Source organism: Rissa tridactyla, chromosome 3 (genome assembly GCF_028500815.1).
Source record: "Rissa tridactyla isolate bRisTri1 chromosome 3, bRisTri1.patW.cur.20221130, whole genome shotgun sequence".
Lineage (NCBI taxonomy): Eukaryota > Metazoa > Chordata > Aves > Charadriiformes > Laridae > Rissa > Rissa tridactyla.
Window position 1 is genome coordinate 45,078,007 of NC_071468.1, and position 20,037 is coordinate 45,098,043.

At 45.0% G+C, this 20,037-nt stretch overlaps 1 protein-coding gene across 1 annotated transcript in view; it reads right to left on the reverse strand.

Moving 5' to 3' along the window:
- SLC35F3 (solute carrier family 35 member F3) overlaps positions 1-18,759 on the reverse strand; it is a 66,970-nt gene extending 48,211 nt beyond the window's left edge. The window contains exons 1-2 of the mRNA XM_054197331.1: positions 18,667-18,759; positions 2,134-2,458 (exon numbers count right to left, since the gene is read on the reverse strand). Coding sequence (XP_054053306.1) covers positions 2,134-2,458; positions 18,667-18,742 — 401 coding nt within the window. The 5' untranslated portion in view covers positions 18,743-18,759. The remainder of the gene's footprint in view (positions 1-2,133; positions 2,459-18,666) is intronic.
- Between the last annotated feature and the right edge of the window lie 1,278 nt (positions 18,760-20,037).

Here is a 20,037-nt window from a genome sequence, read left to right on the forward strand (position 1 = left end):
CTACCACCTTTTCATTTATCTCATCGCAATGCCTGTCAGAGAGCTTAGATAGTATATAAAATATAAATGAAGGTGACAGATAAAAGAAGAAGCGAATGATTAAACAAGTTGCTTTTTAGTTTCAGGTCAGAATTATCTTATTTTAACCACCCAGAAGCCCGTGCAATGCCTCCCTTACATGTCCAACTGTGCCTGGCGTGCAAGCTTTCCTGAAGGTGGTAATACCTCAGATAGAGCTGCAAAGGCTCTGCATATGTCTGTCTGTCTCTTTGTCTCTGCGTGTACACGTGATATGCAAAAAACGGGAATAATTAAGAGCCTGGAACTCAACACTTGGATTTTCAGAATCTCAGCCATAATGGAGCAGGCAGATGAACAGTAATTCTTTTTATAGTAATTCTTAGTGCAGGAGCACTGAAAGGTCTCAGTGCAGATAGTGGACATGCTGAAGCAGACACATGGTAAGGGACAGTCCTCCCTCTGAAGGACTGTCTCATCCAAACAAACAGAGAGTACAAGGAAACCAGATGTCTGTAGTGATTTGCTCAAAACCCCAAAACAAATCTGCAGCAAAGCTAGGAATCAAAGCCATACCTCCAAATGCCCAAGTCTACCCTGACACCAGGAAAAAAATGTAAATTAACCCTATGTGACCTGCTGGTCAGACACACAAACGCATGTTCTTTACTAAGCCTGCAGCAAGCTGACTTGTAATGATGTCCCCCTGCATCCCAAACAGGCTGCAGGGCTTGCACCTGCTCTTCAGCTCAGCCATCATTTAATTAAATGGAAGACATAAAACTACCAACCATATCAATTAACTGCAGCAACAGAGTATAATGCTCTGGTTTTAACCCCAGGGACCTGGCGAACCACAACCGCTCACCCCAGAATTCAGCAGTATTTAAAACTATCTGAGAGCAGCTGGAAAGAAAAATACTTAAAAAACAAAGAAACGAAAAGGTAGTTGTTTTGGGCTAGCATTTGTTATTGTTTGTAGATTAAACTGTTGCTTTCTCTAACCTCCATACTTCTGTCATCCCTGAAGCAACCATGAACACTGCAGCGAACACTGAAATTCCTTTATCTGAAGCCCCTGAATGATTTAGAAGATGAAGAGACTGCAACGATGGCTAAGCAGCACAATTTCAGCATTTATAATTTTAACCCTAGTCATCTGAGGTAGAGCATTGCCAGTACCTTGGTTTCTTAGATTTTTTCCTGTAGTGAGTTTCCACCTCGCTGCTGCACAGCTGGAAGCTGAGAAATGTGTACTTCTTACTGTTTACTTTCTCAGCTACTTCATTAAAATGCTGCGAGCCCCACTGTGTAACAGAAGGGGAAAACGTTGTTCACATCCTTCCATGTATTGGGGAAGCTCTCTGACACGGGACATCTTGATGGCTGAGTCATCCCATCTGTCCCAGACACCTCTCAGGCCAAAACGAGAAGAGATGAAGGAGCGCTCACCCAGAGGCAGTCCGAGCAGCCAGAGCATCCTCAGCCCCTCAGGGAGGACGGGTACTCAGGGTTTTCCATGAGCGCTTCAGGCTCCGTGGGTTTGGCTTGCCATAAAGACAAGGTGTGCTGAAGACAAAGAGCTGCCTTTGGTTATGACTGCGCTTCCTCCCGGAAATAAACACAACAGCTCGAGTTTAACTGGGATCAGAGCTTGGCCTTTGATGTCAGGGGCATAATGCCAGGAAAATACCGCAATACTTTTTACTCAGCTATTCAAGGCACTGCACTAGTCCTGAGTTTGGACAAGAAAAGCTTACTTAGCTTACTCAGGGATTGCCATAAAAGTCGGCTGTGGGTAGAGGAAGAAGGTATTAGTGAAAAAATGATGTTCACTGAGATTTGAACTGAAAACTCTTGAGAAGCAATTGCAGAAAACGTGGACTTTCATTACGTGACTTGTATATATTGGAAATAAACCTGGATTTCTTATTATTGGAGTGAAACAGTATTAAGAATAATAACATACCACCTAGCACAGGACACAGAGTGAATTCAGAACATCTTTAACAAACCTGAAGAGGAAAGTAAATGCAAGCTTAATTTAACTGGCTGATCTGAGTGAAACGTCCACTAGAAGTAGAGCCACAGGAGAAAAAACAAAAGCTCCCATACCTGTATCTTTGCTTTGGAGACTGCTTTTCAGCTGACTTAAAAACATGTCCAAGATAATACAAAGGAAAGAATAAAAAGTTCCAGTTTGTTGCAAACCACGTTAGAGTGAAGGGTGCATCGAATTTCTTAAAGGTCAGTTTTGCTAGCTGGGTTGAACCCGACCAGGAGGAGCAGACGCCCAGGACCACAGCCACACCCCAGAAAATCTTCTTGACTTGCGTCACGGAGCATTTCCAGCAACAGCGGTTCACCCTTCCACCGCCTTCCGCCCCAGCTTGCATCTGTGCTTCGGCGGGGGCTGGAGACTCCCGGGAGCGCTCATCCCCTGGGGAGAAGAAAAACACAAGGCTTACTAAGGAAATCCAGCCTGCGCTTTAGTTTTCAAATTCTAGGCCCTTCTGAAGTTATGTGGAGCTTTGCCAGTAAAAAAAAACAACACCCCCACCAGATCTTGCCGCAAAATGTCCTTCGTTTTTAGATCATTGCAAAACCTCTGGTTCAACTGAGGCATAATTACAATGCAAATAATAATTATCACCTCTACATTTAGGAGCCACTGCGTAAAATGGAAATGAAAATTACATGTTGCTCTGATATACGTAGAAAGGCTTAACACACCACTTAAACTGTTAGGACGCGTAAATGAATGAAAAATATGGCATTGAGTTTAATAAAGCAGCCACGGTGATTACAACAACACTTGGAATTATTATTGTCTCGGAAAGGGCAGAATTGGGCTGCTTATGGAATATGGTGTTTCTCAAAGGAGTGAGGGGACAATGTATTTAATCCTGCAGTTAAGCACGATGACTGCAATGCAAGTAGCACAATTAATACTGAACTTGGATCACCAAGTATTTCAGTGATCCCTAGCAAAACAGCTCTCCTGAGGCTGTAGCCAGATGGCAAAAACGAGACCAACCCACAGGCACTCTGAAGAGCGTTTCAGACTTGGCAACCCTAACTTTTTTTAGCTTGAGTCCTGCACCAAATGAGACCGGACTGGAACTTTGCCCAGGCATAACTGAGCCTAGCATGCTGCTGGAAATTCCTCTACTAAAAAACCTTGCCCCTTACGTCCTTAAATATGAACTGTTATAGCCCTGCTATCGTACCACTGTCGGCAGATACTGTATGCAGCTTGCAAGGGACTGAGCAAAGTGAGGTTAGGTGGTTCAATTCCTACGGAGATCAAAACGTGCTGGCAGACCTCAGCAGCAGGCCACTGCCTTGTAGGGCTTTCACCTGCCTTTCTTAAATTCACCCCAACCAACATCCAGTAAAGCCATCAGTCACCCACATGCAACATGCAGCAGTGATTTCTGTTAACAGCTGACTTCAGTTTAGTTGGTCCATTCACTTGAAGGAGGATGTAATAGTAATACATGTTGAAAGCCAGGAACCTACAACTTCAAAAGCATCCAGAGGTCACTGCATGCATTGAAAGGTGAAAAGATAAATATAAGTACAGCCAGGACAATGAGAGACTGCATTATTTCCAAATATTTATATATGTTCAAGGCAGACTAAGCGAGATCCACACACAAAACATCCTTCCTTATTCTGGTCAGAATCAGTATTTGGAATAGAAAATCTCTTAAAACCTCTTATTTCAGGTTAACTTAAATTTGTATTTACATGAGCTAATACATTATTAACAAAAAGGTTTATTCCAAAGGAGGGAACTATTCAATTATTTCTTTACAGATAAGAAATGCATGATCTGAGATAGAAGTACCATTAGTTCGCTTAGTAAAGCTGTATTTTGTAACAGCAAAAACTGTGGCTTCTGTTTGGTACCTTGAAATCTAAAAAGAGTGTACAGCAGTGAAGGTATAAACATCTAGTCTTTTTGAGCAGCTTTAAGAGAGATGGGGATGTTGCTGATCTCTCCACTTATTTCAGTTTTCAATAGAAGATCGTGTGGGCAGCTTCCCACATAACGGGAGACGCACCAGCAGGCCAATGAATTATCCAAAGTTAATGTGGCTTTGTATTAAACAAGTAATGAAAGGTTACAAGCTACCTGCTAAATGTTAGAAGAAGCTGAAATTGAAAAAAAGGCTGCCTCCGAACCTTAGCTGATTCAAAATCATTTTAACACATTTTCTTTGTAATACATTGTTTGTAACTAATGCTTCTTGCCTCACTCTTTGCACAGACCTGTCAGGGTTCAGTTTACTGAACAACGGAACATTCATTTCTTTTAACTTACTTACTCTTTTAATACTATTTAATACTTATTCTTACTTATTCTTTTAATACTGCCCACGTAATGGGCAGCTGCCACCACACAAGTCCCGCAACGATTACTGAACTTTTCCTTCCCTCTCAAACTTTTCTACTGGGCATTGTCACTGCAACAGCAAACACTTCACACACCTGCACAAACTCCAGCATCCTTCCCATGGACCATATGGAGAGCTGGGCACAGAAAAAACGAATCTAGGCAGTCAGGGTGCCAAGCAAGAGCTTAGGAGGGGTTTGTGCCACTGTGTCAATGCTCCACTCACAGTTTGCATCTCTGCAACAACTTGGAGAGGTAGGCAAAAATGTTCCTCCTCCTAGAGGATAGCTAGCAGGGTATCTGTCGTCCCTGTCTTCTCTGCAGTTATTCCCCCAGGAAGCAAGAAACCAGGATTTAAACCCCTCCTGCTGAAGGTATTTAACACTAGGGAACACACCGTAAGACACTAGGGTATATGATATCCCAAGATGAGTAGGTGCTCTGAATCACAGCCCTGAAGCTGTGTCTTGCTGAACCACCGAGACAGCAAGATAACATGTCTGGCCCTCTGGGCCAGTAGTCTTGGCAATCACTGAAAAGAGGGAAAATCACAACTATACCATCTGATCCACCAGACACTCAACATAAAATAATGCAGTGTTTGGTGGACATCCCACAACAGACACCGGTGAGGATCTTCTCCCCACCAAGGGCTGAAGCCGCCCACTGCACTGTGCACATACACATGAGTCAGCAGCTCATGTGGACAACTTGCATGAATATCACTGCCTTTTAACTCTATTCCATGGCAATTACTTCCTACGAAATAAAGCTAAACTTTAATGATGTTTTCTCTGCTCCATAAGCAAAATGTCCAGGTACATTTCATTTTGTATTAAATACAACAACAGAAACATTCACTTTCAGCAAAAGACAATACTGCACGTATCACTTCTAAAGTGATCTTGCAGCTCGAGGCTTACATTTCCAGGGGTGCTCATTCTTTGGATGCACTTATGTGCTGGATGGAGTAAAAACTTACCCTAGGCATGATGGGTTTGAAGATGATAGATGATTTAACTACCCATCAGTGAAACTGCATTGTGCCCTCATGATTTCCTGTGCTGCCGGAGGGCTAGATGGCAAATGGACACAGCCTTTTCCAGTGGATGCAGCAGTGTCCTGGAGGATACCTGGGACATAATCTGCCCCAAAAAGCCAGACTGTCTTTGGAAATGGCGGATGCTACAGATGATACACGCCACGTAGTGCCATTTACTGCTTTGTGGACTTGCCTGCTAGTTGGCATGCCTAACACCCAGAGCTGTACCTTTCCCTACCCAGACCCTGTGTCCCCATGGGGACAGTTTTTGTCACCCAAGTCACAGGTGCACAGATGGGGTGACATCAAACCCACACATGGATGAGAAACTCCTCCCTCTCTTTCTAACACTGCTCAAGGGCCAGCTGGCAACAGAATGCACATGAATTTAAAGATGGCAAAATGGCTTTTCAGAATGGATGAGGCAGGACATTAAAGACTTTTATTTCTGGACATCCTCCTCTGGACTTTTAATGGGTTTCTTCCTTTACCCTTTGCAGCAGACTGCTCTGTATGCTACTGTATCCCCCAAAAGAGTAAATCAAGATGCTGAGATAGAGAAAAAATGCCTATCTTGCTTTTACTAAATTTGGCTTTTCATTCTCCCATTTTTTCATTCATTTTCCTGTTTCATAAATCCCAACTGGAACCACTCCTCTTCCCTCCCTTTCAGCCTTCCTCTTTCAGTCGGCCTCTCTCCCATGGCATTCAGAAGCAATGGAAGGAAATCACCTCCAGTGCTACTGCCAGTGACATTACCCACGAGGATCCTCAACCCCAGAAAACAGCTGTCCTTCTGTTTCCTCCATTACAGGTGAGACCCCTCTCAGGTGACTTCGATACCTGTGGTAGGGACATCTCTACCTGAGCTACTCACTCCATGTGCCCAGCTGAGGCCACGGAGAAGAACAGGCACTGGAAGGTGCTGCTTACCCCACGTAAGGTAGATGCCTTAGATGATGTGCTCTTTCTCACTGACTACAGATGCTTGCACTGGGTTAGAGAAAATCCACCCCAGCAGAGGTTACACCTTGAAATAGCCTGTCCAGGCCGCTTCAAAAGTGCCTTAAGGCTTAAGACTCCTGTGCACAGCTAGCACAGGCTTACCATAGGAGCACGCTGTATCTCAGTGTATATGTTAAAAATGTGATACTGATAAAAACCAAGGGTGGCATTCATCTTCTCAGTTTGAGACATCTGCTGTGCAGACTTGTGTATCTGAGACAGTCATTTACACTTTCTGCATAGTTAGTAGACAGAAAAAAGACATTTCCATAGCACAATTTATCTCCACCTAAAACAAGCCAGATGAATCACCCTCTCCAAGTGCTTATTTCTCTCTACCAGCTCTAAACAGTCTGGGACGACAAGTTCAGAAGTAGGTGTCTCTAGTGTAGGTGTCTGAAGCTGGGTGAGGTGAGTCCCACCTCTCCACCGCTGCTGTCAGAAACAGGCAGCAAAGCCGCTGCAGACAGCGCTGGTGGGCTCAGAGCTGGGCCCCGCCACACAAACATGTATAGCTGTCACCCGGGAACTGCTACAGCTGCTGCCAACCAGTCACCAAACGAGCAAAAGAAGCATTATGAAAGTGCTGGGTGCCCTCAGAGTGAGACAGTGACCCTCGCAGGCTAAGGCCCTGTCTGTTAGGGGCTGAAACATGTGCCTAATGATAATGCACAACTCCACCAGCTTCCCCAGGCTAAGAACGTGCTTCAGTGTAAGTATATTCTTAAACAGCTCTGTAAGTCAGGCTTCTGGAAAAAATTATGACAAGGAAGAATTCTCCGAGGTCTCTCTGACAATTACAAATGAGCCATCCTCAAGGCACTTCCATTTTGCCAGCCTCTCAAACGTTTTGTAGCTGCCTGGACATTGCACAGAACAGGTTTGTAAAGCTTGCAAAAATATTACATGCTTATCATAAATAGGGGAGAAGGAGCTGAGGCAAGTCCTGTAAGACAGTACCTGACCCTCAGTGTGGTTACTCTAGAAACCTGTGACATGCAGGGGGATCCAAGCTGGACACTACACAAGGTATATTCTCACAACCTTGAATGCTGTGTGACTTCCTCTTCACCCAATAATGACTACACTGAGAGATCACTGGGAGGCCCTTAGTTCCAACACGATTACTTATGGGTTACAAACATATCTAAGAACACACATGAGGACTTCTAGTGGTGGTTTTCTGGACACACAATACTATTTGTCTCAGTAGCAGACTCCCAAACTCCTCAAAGTGATTTTATCCCATTCCTGTCTACCATACTAGCTATGCATTATTTAGCTGTCCAGGATTTTTGATCTAAGCTGTTAAAAAACAGCTGAGGCATCATCCTGTGAAGAGAAGATGAAGTGCCACAAAGTGATTTACATCTCTAATTGCCACTGTAGCTGTCTAAATCTGAAACTATATTTATTCAGATACGTTCCCCAGGCATTTTCTTCACAGTTGGTCAGGTTAATGAGTGAGGTCTTAGGGACTCATCTGCCGCCTGGCAGATCACACAGTAGCTAGTGCAGCTTTCTCATGCCGTCGTCCACGAAGATCTGTCCTTTCGCAGGTCATCTTGATAGCAGGTTTTAAGGAACTGTTAATATTTCCTTTTGGAAGCCAGTAATCTCCATGTATCAACCTTTACAAAGGCCTCTGTCTCTGCTGCACAGAACAGTAATGAGAGCACGCACAGCCTAACTTCTGCATCAACGGACATTCCCTCCTTCTCCAAATTAGCTTTAGCTTTGCCAAGGCTGCTTGCACCAGCTGTATCCTCCTCCCAACCTCACTAGAGCTCCTCAGACGCCAAAGAATCTGTTCCTGGGCATGCCTAAGCATCATGACTCATAAGCAGGTTTGTGCCTCTCTTACACCCAGACCCTGTCAGTATTCAAAGACACATTTGTTTCCATCTCTCATCTTAAGGATCATCTCCAATAAACATTTCTGTTCTGTATTTGTCATTGGAACAAGGCCTAGAGCCTCACTTTTTCTCCTCCAGGCAAATGACCTCCTCACTTCATGCTTTCCCAATAAATAAGCACATATTCTATTCTGAGCCGTCCAGCTTTGCTGGTATCTGTGTTCCCCTGGCCTTGGAGAGGTTGCAGATTAGGGCACCCTCTTGGGCAGATGGGATCCCTGCTCCTTCAGCACAGGGGGGTGGGAGGCAGCTCAACGTACTGAGCTACTGAAGAGAAGCATGCACTCCACCTCCACTTTTTGAAGGAAAGGGTTCAGCCCCTTAGCTGCCAATGCAACTCTGAAACAGAGTGGTAAGTGCTAGAGTGAGTGAGCAATAGTGAGGAACGGGCATCCTAGCACGGCATAAAGCACAGGTCTCTGCTTGGCATTGCCTACCAGGCAAGCCAGACAATTCATCCTGGAGCCTCACCAGTGTCCTCCGATGGGGGTCAACAGGTCAACATTGATAAAGGAGATGTGGTTCCCTTTCTAGATTTTTAAGAGGCTTCTGACAAAATCCCACTCCAAAGGGCATTACAGAAAACAAGCAGCCAGGGAAGGTGCCGGAATGGATAAAAGGCTCAGTACAAGATAGGAAAACAGTGGGGAGTAAAAACAGCAATGGGGGAAGTAGCTGAAGCTCTGCAGAGATCTTCTATGGGACCTGCACTCTTCACCATAACCATAGATAACGTGAACAAGGGTGCAAGCGGTGAGGTGACAAAATTTCCTAACAACATGAGATTAGGCAGGTCAGCAGGGGTAAGGGCCAGCTCGCAGGGATGACAGACTATGTGACTGGGTCATAAATCGGCAGATGGAGAAGTTTGCTGATAATGAGGTGCAGGTGGGAGTAAACAATCCATATGCTCCACACACAGCGATGGGCTCTCGCCATTGCCGCTAGAGATCCTGAGCCCTTCACAGGTTGCTCCACAAAAAGGGCAACCCAGTGTTCAGGAGCAGCCAAAAAAGCAAAATAATTGCCAAAAATTACTGGCAATAAAGCAGAAAACAGAGAAAAAAGTTGTTTCCTACATCTGGGGAAACTGCAGCTGACAGCACACCCACACTACAAGAGAAGCATCTCAGGCTAGAAAATGCACCTTCCCCATCGATTCCATTGAGCTGGAGACAGGACCAGATGGACCTTTAGTCGGGCCCCTATGGTGTCTGCGCGCGTGATTTTTGAGGAAATTGCTCTTGGGTTCCTACGGAGAAGCTGTGGGTGGCTGGTGGATGGGACTGCAACGCTTAGTGCAACTTTGGGTTGGTTTGTGCACATTTTTCCAACTTTCCATCCATGGTCAGTGCTGAAGGTCTAAGAGACCAGTATTATACTTTTTTAATGAATACCAATTAATATATTGTAATGGACAAAGGACAAAAATCCCATAAACCTTTATTAAATCAGTTTTTAAATGAGAATATTTGAAAATGGCATTGCACATACGGATATTTAGATGCTATTTGGGAAATTGTAAAAGTTTAAAGCACTTTCTTTAAATACCTTGCTTTTACAGTAACAGATAAAAATAATTTTACTTAATTTGATCATGGAGTGGCATGACTAAATTAAGAATAAATCAATACAGCAGATAGTTTTAAAATCCACAGTAGAGGTTATTTTAAAGAACAAAACCAGGGTATTAACATAATAGGTCAGAAGGTCTGAATTTACTTGAGGCTACAGAATAAGGGATGTAGGTATCTGGGAATGGAAAAACTGCATGAACACAGATTCAAAGGAAGACGAATGCAGTCTGAGTTCAGATCCTCTTTTGCTATTGTTATTCATAATATAAATTAACTAATTATACAAAATAAAGTGTTACAATAATCTATTCAGAATATTCAAACTTATCTCATCATCTCACCTTAATTTCAACAGGTCTATTGGCTTACAGGCAATGAAGATGATTCTCCTGTCCTCTTCTCTGTGGGAATCTGTCCCCCTATCACTGATACCACCAGATCATCCATAGAGGTTAACTTGTACAAAATAGGCATGCGTTCCTTGTAACAGGTACTCCCAAATTTTAAAGTATTACTCAAAGATACAGCATTTTCTATCACTAATGGTTATCGTATATAAATTCCCATTTTATCTTCTGCTAAATATTATACTTAAGCTTACTAAGAGTTGGAATTAAATAATCTGCACATATTTGTTGAAGGAACGCTAAATTCTCCTCCTTAGCACACATATTTCTTTCTTCCTCTGTCAAATACTCCAGCAAGGCTTCCTGCAAAACATATATTCTAATTCCTGTTCCTGATACAGAAAGAACTGAAAAATTATCAACTCCATACTGCAGCAATTTGGACTTTAATCCATTTAATTTATCTTCAGAGGCAACTGCTTAGAAATTCTATTAAAAGTGCTGCACTTGAATAGGCCTCATTAAAATATGATATCCCATATTGTTTGGTGGGGAGTTCCCCTAAATACCGTCCTTTTTATTATTAATCAGAATGCATGACTGGAGTCCAGAGTGAAAATGGAAGATCCTGGGTTTTTATTACAATATCATCACTGGAATACTGGTACTGGAAAGTAGCAGCCATAAAAGCATGTAAAGAATAAACCTGATTATAAGATACATATTCTTGATAGTATGGAAAAAGAGGGGTTTTTTTCTCATTATTCTGCATTCCTTTCTTGAATAAAAATTGGACTGAAGCTTACAGTGCACTACCTGGCGAGGTCACTGGGAGTTTTTCCATTGACTTTGAGGAGACCAGCAACTCTGTGGAAGCAGAACTTCCACTAGAATAAAAATAAGCTATGACCAAAACTATATTCTGGGCAAATTTTAATCAGAGTCTGTGCAAATCTCACTCTGAACAAAGGTTTGAGAGACGATTGTCTGCTCTGATGAAAAAAACAAACTGGATCCTCTGCAGGCAACTACTGTATTAATTAGCCAAGCATCTGAGTGCCACGTGTCTTTTGAGTAATAGATTTATCTCCAAGGGAATTCAAGTAATTATACTAATATAAACAGCACATTTATATCAGTACCTATATACAGGTATTTATATTAAGAAGTAAGTGAATTCATGCTAACTGTGGAGGCTCTGCTGTCTGCATTTTATCAAAAACAAGACAATGTTCTTTCTCCCTTATGGAGCTTTCCAAAATTTAGAGCTGCTTGGCTTTCAAGTAAACACAGTTTTAGACACAAGAATTTGCTATAGCTCAGTGGTTTCTTGCATATTGCATTCTAACTCCAGTTGATTGTTCTCTTAGAACATAAAGGGTTAACCTGCTATTGAACCTCAAATGCAAGGCTTTTTTGAGGTCCTTGGTTCAGAACAAGATAGTTGGAGCATCTATTCTCTGTCTACCAGTAACTGTATATTAGAGTGAGCTTGACGTGGACTTGAGCGTGCTCACAGTGGTTGGAGTAATGTACATATATCCAGAGAAGTCCCCACATGATTTGCTGCTCAAGGATCTACCAGAAGAAAGAAGAGGATGCCTCCTCACCTCTCACCAGCAAGCTCAGGAAAAGCGGAGTCTCCTTTGATAGCAAAGTTCGGTTTGGCTAGACCCATGTCGGCACTAAGGCACTCAGTATAACTCCGATCAAAAATACATTACGTGCAAAAATTCTAGTTTCTATTTTCTCTCTGATACTTGCCTCTTCCTCTTTTCAGTGAGAAAGGCTTTTGCAGCCTGCTACTCCTCACTTGTTTCCATCAGCTACAGAAGACAGACTCATGCCTTTTTCAGCCATAAATACAATACTATCCTTGCCGAGACTTGCATTGGGGTATTCGAGGTGATTGTGGAACTGGCAGTTCTAGATCATACTTTCTCACTTCTGTATTCTCCATGACTGAATTACAAGGCTTATGGGGCTCACAGCTTTTTGGCCAGAAGTAGTGATACTGAGCAAAATGTATACATATTACTTCAAGAAGAGTCAACATCTAACTTCTGTATAACCAAGGGGTGCTAGATCCCATGGAGAAATTAATGCCTTGAGTAGGACTCAAAATTTCCAGGCTCGGTACCCCTGTATTATGTCCAGGTAGAGTGGATCCAAGTTCCTGCAACTGGGCAGGTAACATCGGAGGTGGTACCTGGCTTCTACAATACATGGTGCCAACACATTTGGTGGGCAGCTCTGCCTAAAAGCAAGCCATCTCTGCACTGCTAAAAACGCCCTGTTTCCTGTTGCCTTTGATCTTATACTGCAGTGTCTGTCAGCAAAACTCAGTGAAGATTACAAAGTAAAGCTACTCTTTTATTGGCCAAATTCCTGCTTCTGCAGGATGCTATCCAGGTCTGCAGTGGCATCTCACGGTTTATAATTAACAAAGATTAACTGGGCTGTGGACTAAAGGTTGGCGATGGTACTCCAGCCAAGTGGCGGGAGCCGCTTCGTATTTAAGTGAATGTGCTGCGCTGAGTATAACATGCTAGGAAAGCTACAACGTAAATAATGCTATACATGAGGCTTATAACTAGGAAATTGCTGGGGAATACGTGTGGAGCTATCATAGACTTTTATGTTGAACTACTAGTCTTTCCTGAACTCTGGCTCTTACACTGAACTGCTTCTATACTACAAATCCTACTGCCTACAATTGTCAGCCATTAGGAAAGAGGAACAAAATTTCTGGCAGCCAAGAGGACAAACTGCATCCTGGGGTGCATCAAACACAGCACAACCAGCCAGTCAAAAGAGGTGATTGTCCCTCTGTATTCAGCATTAGGGCAGCCTCACCGTGAGTACTGTGTACAGTTCTGGGCCCCACAACTTAAGAAGGATGTGAAGGTCCTTGAATGCATGCAGAGGACGGCAACAAAGCTGGCAAAAGGGCTGGAAGGAATGTCTCTTCTCCCTGGGATCCAGTGACAGGATGGGTGGGAATGGTTCAAAGCTGTGCTGGGGAAGGTTTAGACTCAACATTAGGAAGCATTTTTTTACCAAAAGGGTGGTCAAACACTGGAACAGGCTTCCTAGACAGGTAGTCGATGCCCCAGGTCTGTCAGTGTTTAAAAGGCATTTGGACAATGCCCTTAATAGCATGCTTTAAATTTTGATCAACCCTGAATTGGTCAGGCAGTTGGACTAGATGATTGTTGCAGGTCCCTTCCAACTGAAATAGTCTATGATCTATGATGACCTACTCTTTTACAAAAATAGGAGATAATGAATGACACATTCTGGTGACTTAATATTTATTTGTTACTAGTTCTTGTTCCAACTTCTCATGGGAGAAATCTATAAATACATAGATGGATTAGTAATCTGCTTATTTTTTGAGAGCAAATGCCTAAATTGATTTAAGATGACTAGAAAATGCACCTTACTTCATTTAGGGACAAATGGGTGAAATGTAATGGCCTGTGACCTACAGAAGGTCTGAGAAGATGATCCAATGGTCGCTGTTATTCTTAATTCTGTCACTGGAAATGAAACTATTGTTTGTCCATAGTGTGTACATATTGGCTCATTTCAGCCACTAAAGTAAGGAAGCTTGGATAAATCTTTAATAACTTATCTTTCTGCTTCGTGATGCATTAAAGCTCCTGCTCTGGCATTAGTTTAGTAACATCAAAATAGTTGCATTTTATTTTTGTATCATTTGGGGAAGGGACATACAGTGCAGAAGTAATGAGTCACCTCCAAACCTATAGTTTATGGGTTTCTACAGGCGAGATGATATACGAAATATCCAGTGGGACACGACCAAAGATGAGCTGGTGGGAATCCCCAGTGAGTAAGCCTAGCACAGCTAAGAGTGGCTCATTTTGAGGCTGTTTAAAGCCTAAGAAAGCACGGTGCCATTTGGGAAGGGAGACAGGTATTATGCAACAAGAAACTCCTCACGCCTTTGGAACAAGATCTTGGATATCTGCTCAAATACACTGGTGTGTTAACTGAAAATACTGCAAGGAATAGGGAGATTGGGAAAAAGTTGCCCTGGGGCAAAGCCAGAGTGTAATTACTGCCTATGTGCACTTAACACTCAGTACCCACAGTAAACATGGAAGAGGGTACCGCTTTTCCATCAGGGGAGTAAGTCATATTGACTTTATCCTGTAATAACAGAGCGCATGCTGGCAGGTACCATGGAGAAGTAGACACACATAAAGTTGTTGCCATTACCTTCACCCCCAGATCATTCACTGCATCCCAGCTCCGGACCGGAGCGAGCCGAAGCGCTACCACAACTATGGAGCAAGCACAAGGTGGGTTTGATGGTCTCTGCCCTGATCATGAATGTTCACATCTAAAACCGTCTTCTGTGCAGGAAGACAGGCTGATCAAAAGAGAACATTTTGCCAATTACTTCCCGCAGAAACCAGCACGCATTCCTCATGAAGGTCACTTCAGTGGGGAAGCACACACAAAACCACAGCCCTGGCTGAGCCACCAAACCACTGGCCTTTCCTGCTCTCCAGCTGCTTCCGTTTTCTAGAACGCGCCAGCACCGCATATTTCTATAATGTACACTTCCCACACAAAAAAAAAAGACCAGTGGGCACAATGCTAACTCCTGGGTGATATTTTCACAGGGTCTGTCCTAGTGCGCAGTCAAAGTACAAACAGGCACTGCCTGACTACCAAAACCTTTAGATGCCACCAGAAGAACACTGCTAATACTTAGACAGTATTTATCCAGAGATATATTTATGCAGCATTTCAGCTGATTCCACAAAAAGGAAGTTTTAGTAGGAACCTGAAGTCATTGACTTCAGTAAAAGAAGTCCTCTCACACCTCTATTGCATCCATTCATGGCAGTGCCATCCCGTGGTCAGAAAACACGTGTGGGAAGTTTGGGGGTCCATTCCTATCTACTGCAGGCTTTTTCTTGCCTGCTCTGTGAAAGGATGTGCTGCTTGTTTTTAGACAAGTTGCTTCATTCTGCAGTTTCTCGACTGCTCCGTCTGCAAAATGAGGATAATAAGAATGGCATCCCTTAAGGAAGCAGATTGCCACTCATGGAAGTTTTTGCTGTGCTCGGGATCTTCAGTTTGTGCTTGCTAAAGGAGGGAAAAAGAGTTATTATTAAAGTGATTACAGTGTTGATACGCTTGTAATGAATTCCCTCCAGGCATGCAAATATATTAAAGGCCAAATTCATTTCTCATTTGGTACTTGTACAAATTCCCTGCAACTCCAGTGGTGCCGACAAGGTTACTCCAGCTGAGCGTGTGTCAGAATCTGGTTCCACAGCAAGTCAGTCGAGACAGTTATGTGTAATCATTGAAAGCAGAGAGGTATCATTTGCCTTATAAGCAACATTGACTCTCACCAGTCACTCTTCCTGACAGAACAGCACAGAGGAAATGTGCTATATGGGGAGGCTGCAATACCATTTCCTTGGTGCTGGAAGCCTGGGAATAAGTAGCTCTAAGTAGGGGCTAATTAAGTGGAGGATGGGTTTTCTCTGGCAAAGTGACTGTCCTGCAGCTCCCCATGACACCTGATATTACCTGTCTCTGGAAGATCCCAAGATGCAGAGCAGGAATGGAAATATTTACCTTCCCAAGGGAGGGAAGTCAATCCTCAAAGTACGGTGTGTTTTCACGTACAAATAGAGTGAAACCAGTCAATTGGCTGGACAGAGAGGAATGGTCACTGTGGTATGGATGGAAACTGATGAGAAAAACAACAGAACAAGTACAAACCAGGCACCGAGCCTACATTTCACAAAATATGAAGCGTGTGCAATGGTACCAGGCACAGAAAACACATGGTATGGTTACTGCCTGCCTAACTGATGCACATAGATACAGTTGTCTTGAAAAGTGCTGGTACAGCAGGCTGAGAGCATACTGATGATTCAATCTCTGAAATAATTTCAAATGGCAGTCACGCTTCTGAAGGCGCACAAAGTCCTTATCTCCCTTTTAAAGCAAAGAAGCTACTGCACCGACAAGAAAATAGAGGGAATGCTGGAAGGCTTTACAGCAATGCATATCAATGAAAGGCTCCTCTTGGCTAACTATCCTAGAGTGAAACATATTCCTAGTGGTTCTGCCAAAGATCCTTGAAATGCTTTGATGGTGGTCGATTGGGGAGAAAATAATCATAACTAGGAAGCAGAGGAAAGTTTTTGCTGTCTTGCTCTTGCAGCATTGGCTGCACCTCAGCAAGGGATTTGTGCTACCAGAGAACTTTAGGAAGGCAGATCTTTGCCAGAGGTATGGCAGCTGGACCAAGGGGGAAGCAAGCTGTCCACAGTATACCCACTGCTTCACTTTATTTTTGCCTATAACTACATCTTGGCTTTTTCATATGGCTCTAAACGCCAGCTGGCAAAGTTAGTCAATATTAGTCCGAAAGGAAATGTTGACAATTGATTTGGAAAGAGAAGCTCTCAAACAAAGCCAGTCTGTTTCATTAAAAAGGAAGCAAACAGCAAACGAAACTCTTACCTGCCTCTGTACAACCTCTGGGCCCTATCACACACCATCAAGGCAATTTAGATTTTGCCACTGATGATAAGGGAAAGAAGAATCTGAAGTAAAGAAGGAAAAGTCCAACTAGGTCAGCAAAGTCCCTGGTGGGTGGCGATAGGGTATCGGAGAGCTAGTATGCACAGCAGACATGGAAATGCTTGAAAGGATTGAATTTTATGGCACAGGGAAAGATTGCACTGCCTCTCTTTCTATATAAGGTAGGTAATAAACTATATTTGAACTGGTAGAAGAGGAATGAGATGACCCACATTTCAAAGCTGAAACCTGGTGGGTTATTATTATTTATGATTCGAAAAGCATGTGCGATGCACCAAAAAGAAAGGGAGACATGTTCCCTGCCCAGAGGAGTCTCCAACAGGAACCTTGAGAGAAACACTCTACTGTGCACAGGGCTAACTCCAAGGGCTTCTATTTATTGTAATTATAGTGTAACGAAGATCAGGCTTGCTCTTCTTGCATTCAGAAAACTGAGATCCCCTTTCCTGTCTGTACAGCAGGTGTTTTTTATATTGGGGAAATGCATCAGCTCTATTCTCCATGAACTGAAATAACAAGCTTCAGGTACTCCTGATTTTCCACTTATACTTGCTGATTTTAGTTCCTTTCCACCTCTTGGGCATTTCTGCATTTTCTCACTCTCTCATCCACACAGCTGTTGCTACCATCTTTTCTTTTCCTTTCTTTGTTCCTCAGTTTTTCAATATAACTTTTTTTCTTCTTTGTGAGCTTTCTGTGGAGTCTCACATTTATATTTTACCTCTTACTGTTCAATCATTCCCTTTTTTGAGTTGTTCTTCTTTGCCTCATCACGCTCATCCCTTTCTGCCTCTCCTCCCTCCATTTCTCTCAGCCAACCTTCTTCCTCTCACCAATCCCATTCTCTCAACCAACTACCACATCCCCCAGTGGATCCCCCAAACCAGTGGCTTCTTCTTTGCCTATCCTTCAGGAACTGAGTTCTAAATCCACCCCTCGGATGGGCTCCTCTTCCTTACTTGCACCCTCTTTCTGTTCCTCCTGCCTCCCCATCACCACCTCCGATCTCACCTGCTCTACTTCTCTAGGACATGGCCTACAGGTTTCTACCCAAGATTGCATCTCCTTGCCCCAGACCTCCCCACTGGCTACACCCAGAGCTTCAGAGCTCTCTGGGAAACCCTCCTGAGCACATTGCTGCCCTTTTCAAGGTCCCCAGAAGCCTCCAAAGGTCTGCCAGCCCTCCACTGCTGCTGGGCTGCTAACGTCCCTCCTACCCACAGAGCCCCAACGCCACTGCTACTGTGCAGCTGGATTGGCAACCAGAGGTGAGGACAGATGGTTGGGACGTGGGGCAGTGTCCCTCCCATCGGGGGTCAAATCTGTCCGGCATCCTCCCTCCCTCCCGCCAGGGGTACCGGCTGGCTTGTACTTGCCCAGGGGCTTGGGGGTCGCTCCTGGTCCCCGAGAGGAGCTCCTACCTCTGGAGCGTGGGGGGATGAAAGAGACAGAGCGGAGCGGGACGGGGGTGGGCGCCGGCAATGCCCGGCGGCGGGGAGCTGCGCGACCCGTGGGCGGGCAGCGGGGGACCCCGCTGCCCGCCCACGGGTCGCGCAGCTCCCCGCCGCCGGGCATCGCCCGGGCACGGCACCCAGTCTCCCCGGAGCATCCCCCGTCGCGGTACCCCGTCTCCCTGGAGCATCCCCCGTCGCGGTACCCGGTGGCCCCGGAGCATCCCCGGTGGCGGTACCCGGTCTCCCCGGGATACCCCCGTGGCAGTACCCCCCCACGTCCCGCTCCCAGCGTCGTCTTTTACCTTCCACTTTGGTGAGGGTGAGAACGGGGCTGTTGCAGGCGCTGAGGGGGGCCACCCTGGCCGAGTGCTTCTTCATGGCGAGCCCGTCGCCGGCGGCAGCTCCCCGCCGCCCCGCGCCTACATCCTGGCGCCGCTGGAGCCCTCCCCCGGTACGGCTCCCGGCCCGCCGCCCTCTGCCGCAGCACCGGGCGGCGGCGGGGGCTGGGGCTCGGGCTCGCCCGCTGCCGCTCGGGGCTGCTGCAAACCCGACGTCACCGGCACGGCCCCCCCCCCGCCCGCCCCCAAGGGCTCCCGGGGCCGCCCCCCCGGGTCGAGGAGGCGGGAGGGGGGGTGGGTGGGATGGCGCCCGGACGCCGCGGCGAGGGGCGCTGCCGAGCCCCCCGGCCTCGGAGCGGCGGTCGGCGCGGCGTGCCTTGCTCCGGGGAGCCTTGCCGGGCAGAGCAGGAGGGGAGCCCGGACCGTAATGCGGCTGCGGACACCGCTCCTGCGCCCCGCTGCTCTGCCAGGGCTTCCCGGAGCGGGCTGGGCTACCGGCCCCCGCGATGTCTGCTTGCGCCCGGCTGCTGCACCGCACGGAAAGGGCTCCTGGCTTTTCGTGGTCTGCTTCGGTTCCTCCTTACTGTCTTATGGGAAAAGATAATTTACACCCTCCAAACCATTCTTTTTTATTATTATTTGCCCGTATGATATCCCTCCTTTATTCTCCTTCAAGTCCAGCCACTATTCTGGGTCGGTTTTTGCCTTTAGTAATTCCTACCATTCTTTCCACAGCCTTTCTCTTCCTGCTGTGTCCTTTCTAAGAGGGAGACCAAAATTAGACACAGCATTCAAGAGGAGGATACACCATTGATTTATCAATAATATCCCAATACTCGCAGTAGCATACTCTACAGCTTTCTTAACACAGCTAATCAACTTCTTTTTGAGGCACGAAACCTCCATACCTACACACCAGTTAGGTACGATGTGGTATTTCACCACTGGATGCTGCTCATATGTAGCAACTTTTTATGGTGGTTTTTTTTCCTCCCAACAAATAATTTTAAGACCTCCAGTCACAACATACCAACAACGTGTGGTAGATTTACCCTTCTGTTGATATGCAAAAGTCTAACTGTTACTAATTAGCAAGACTTAATGCAAGTGGATCCAGGAGAGAACAGGTTCTAATGAATGAATACGAAACACATAAAAGAGATTATATCGCTATAAGCAAAGAATCATGTTGCACAAGATGTTGAGCATGGTGAGCTCCATACCCTTTACTCCTCGTGATTTCTTCCATGGATATGAAAATACTTGTCACATTTACCAGGTTCAGATACGAGATGCGTCAGCACAGATGCAAATACTCAACATTTCTTAAGATCT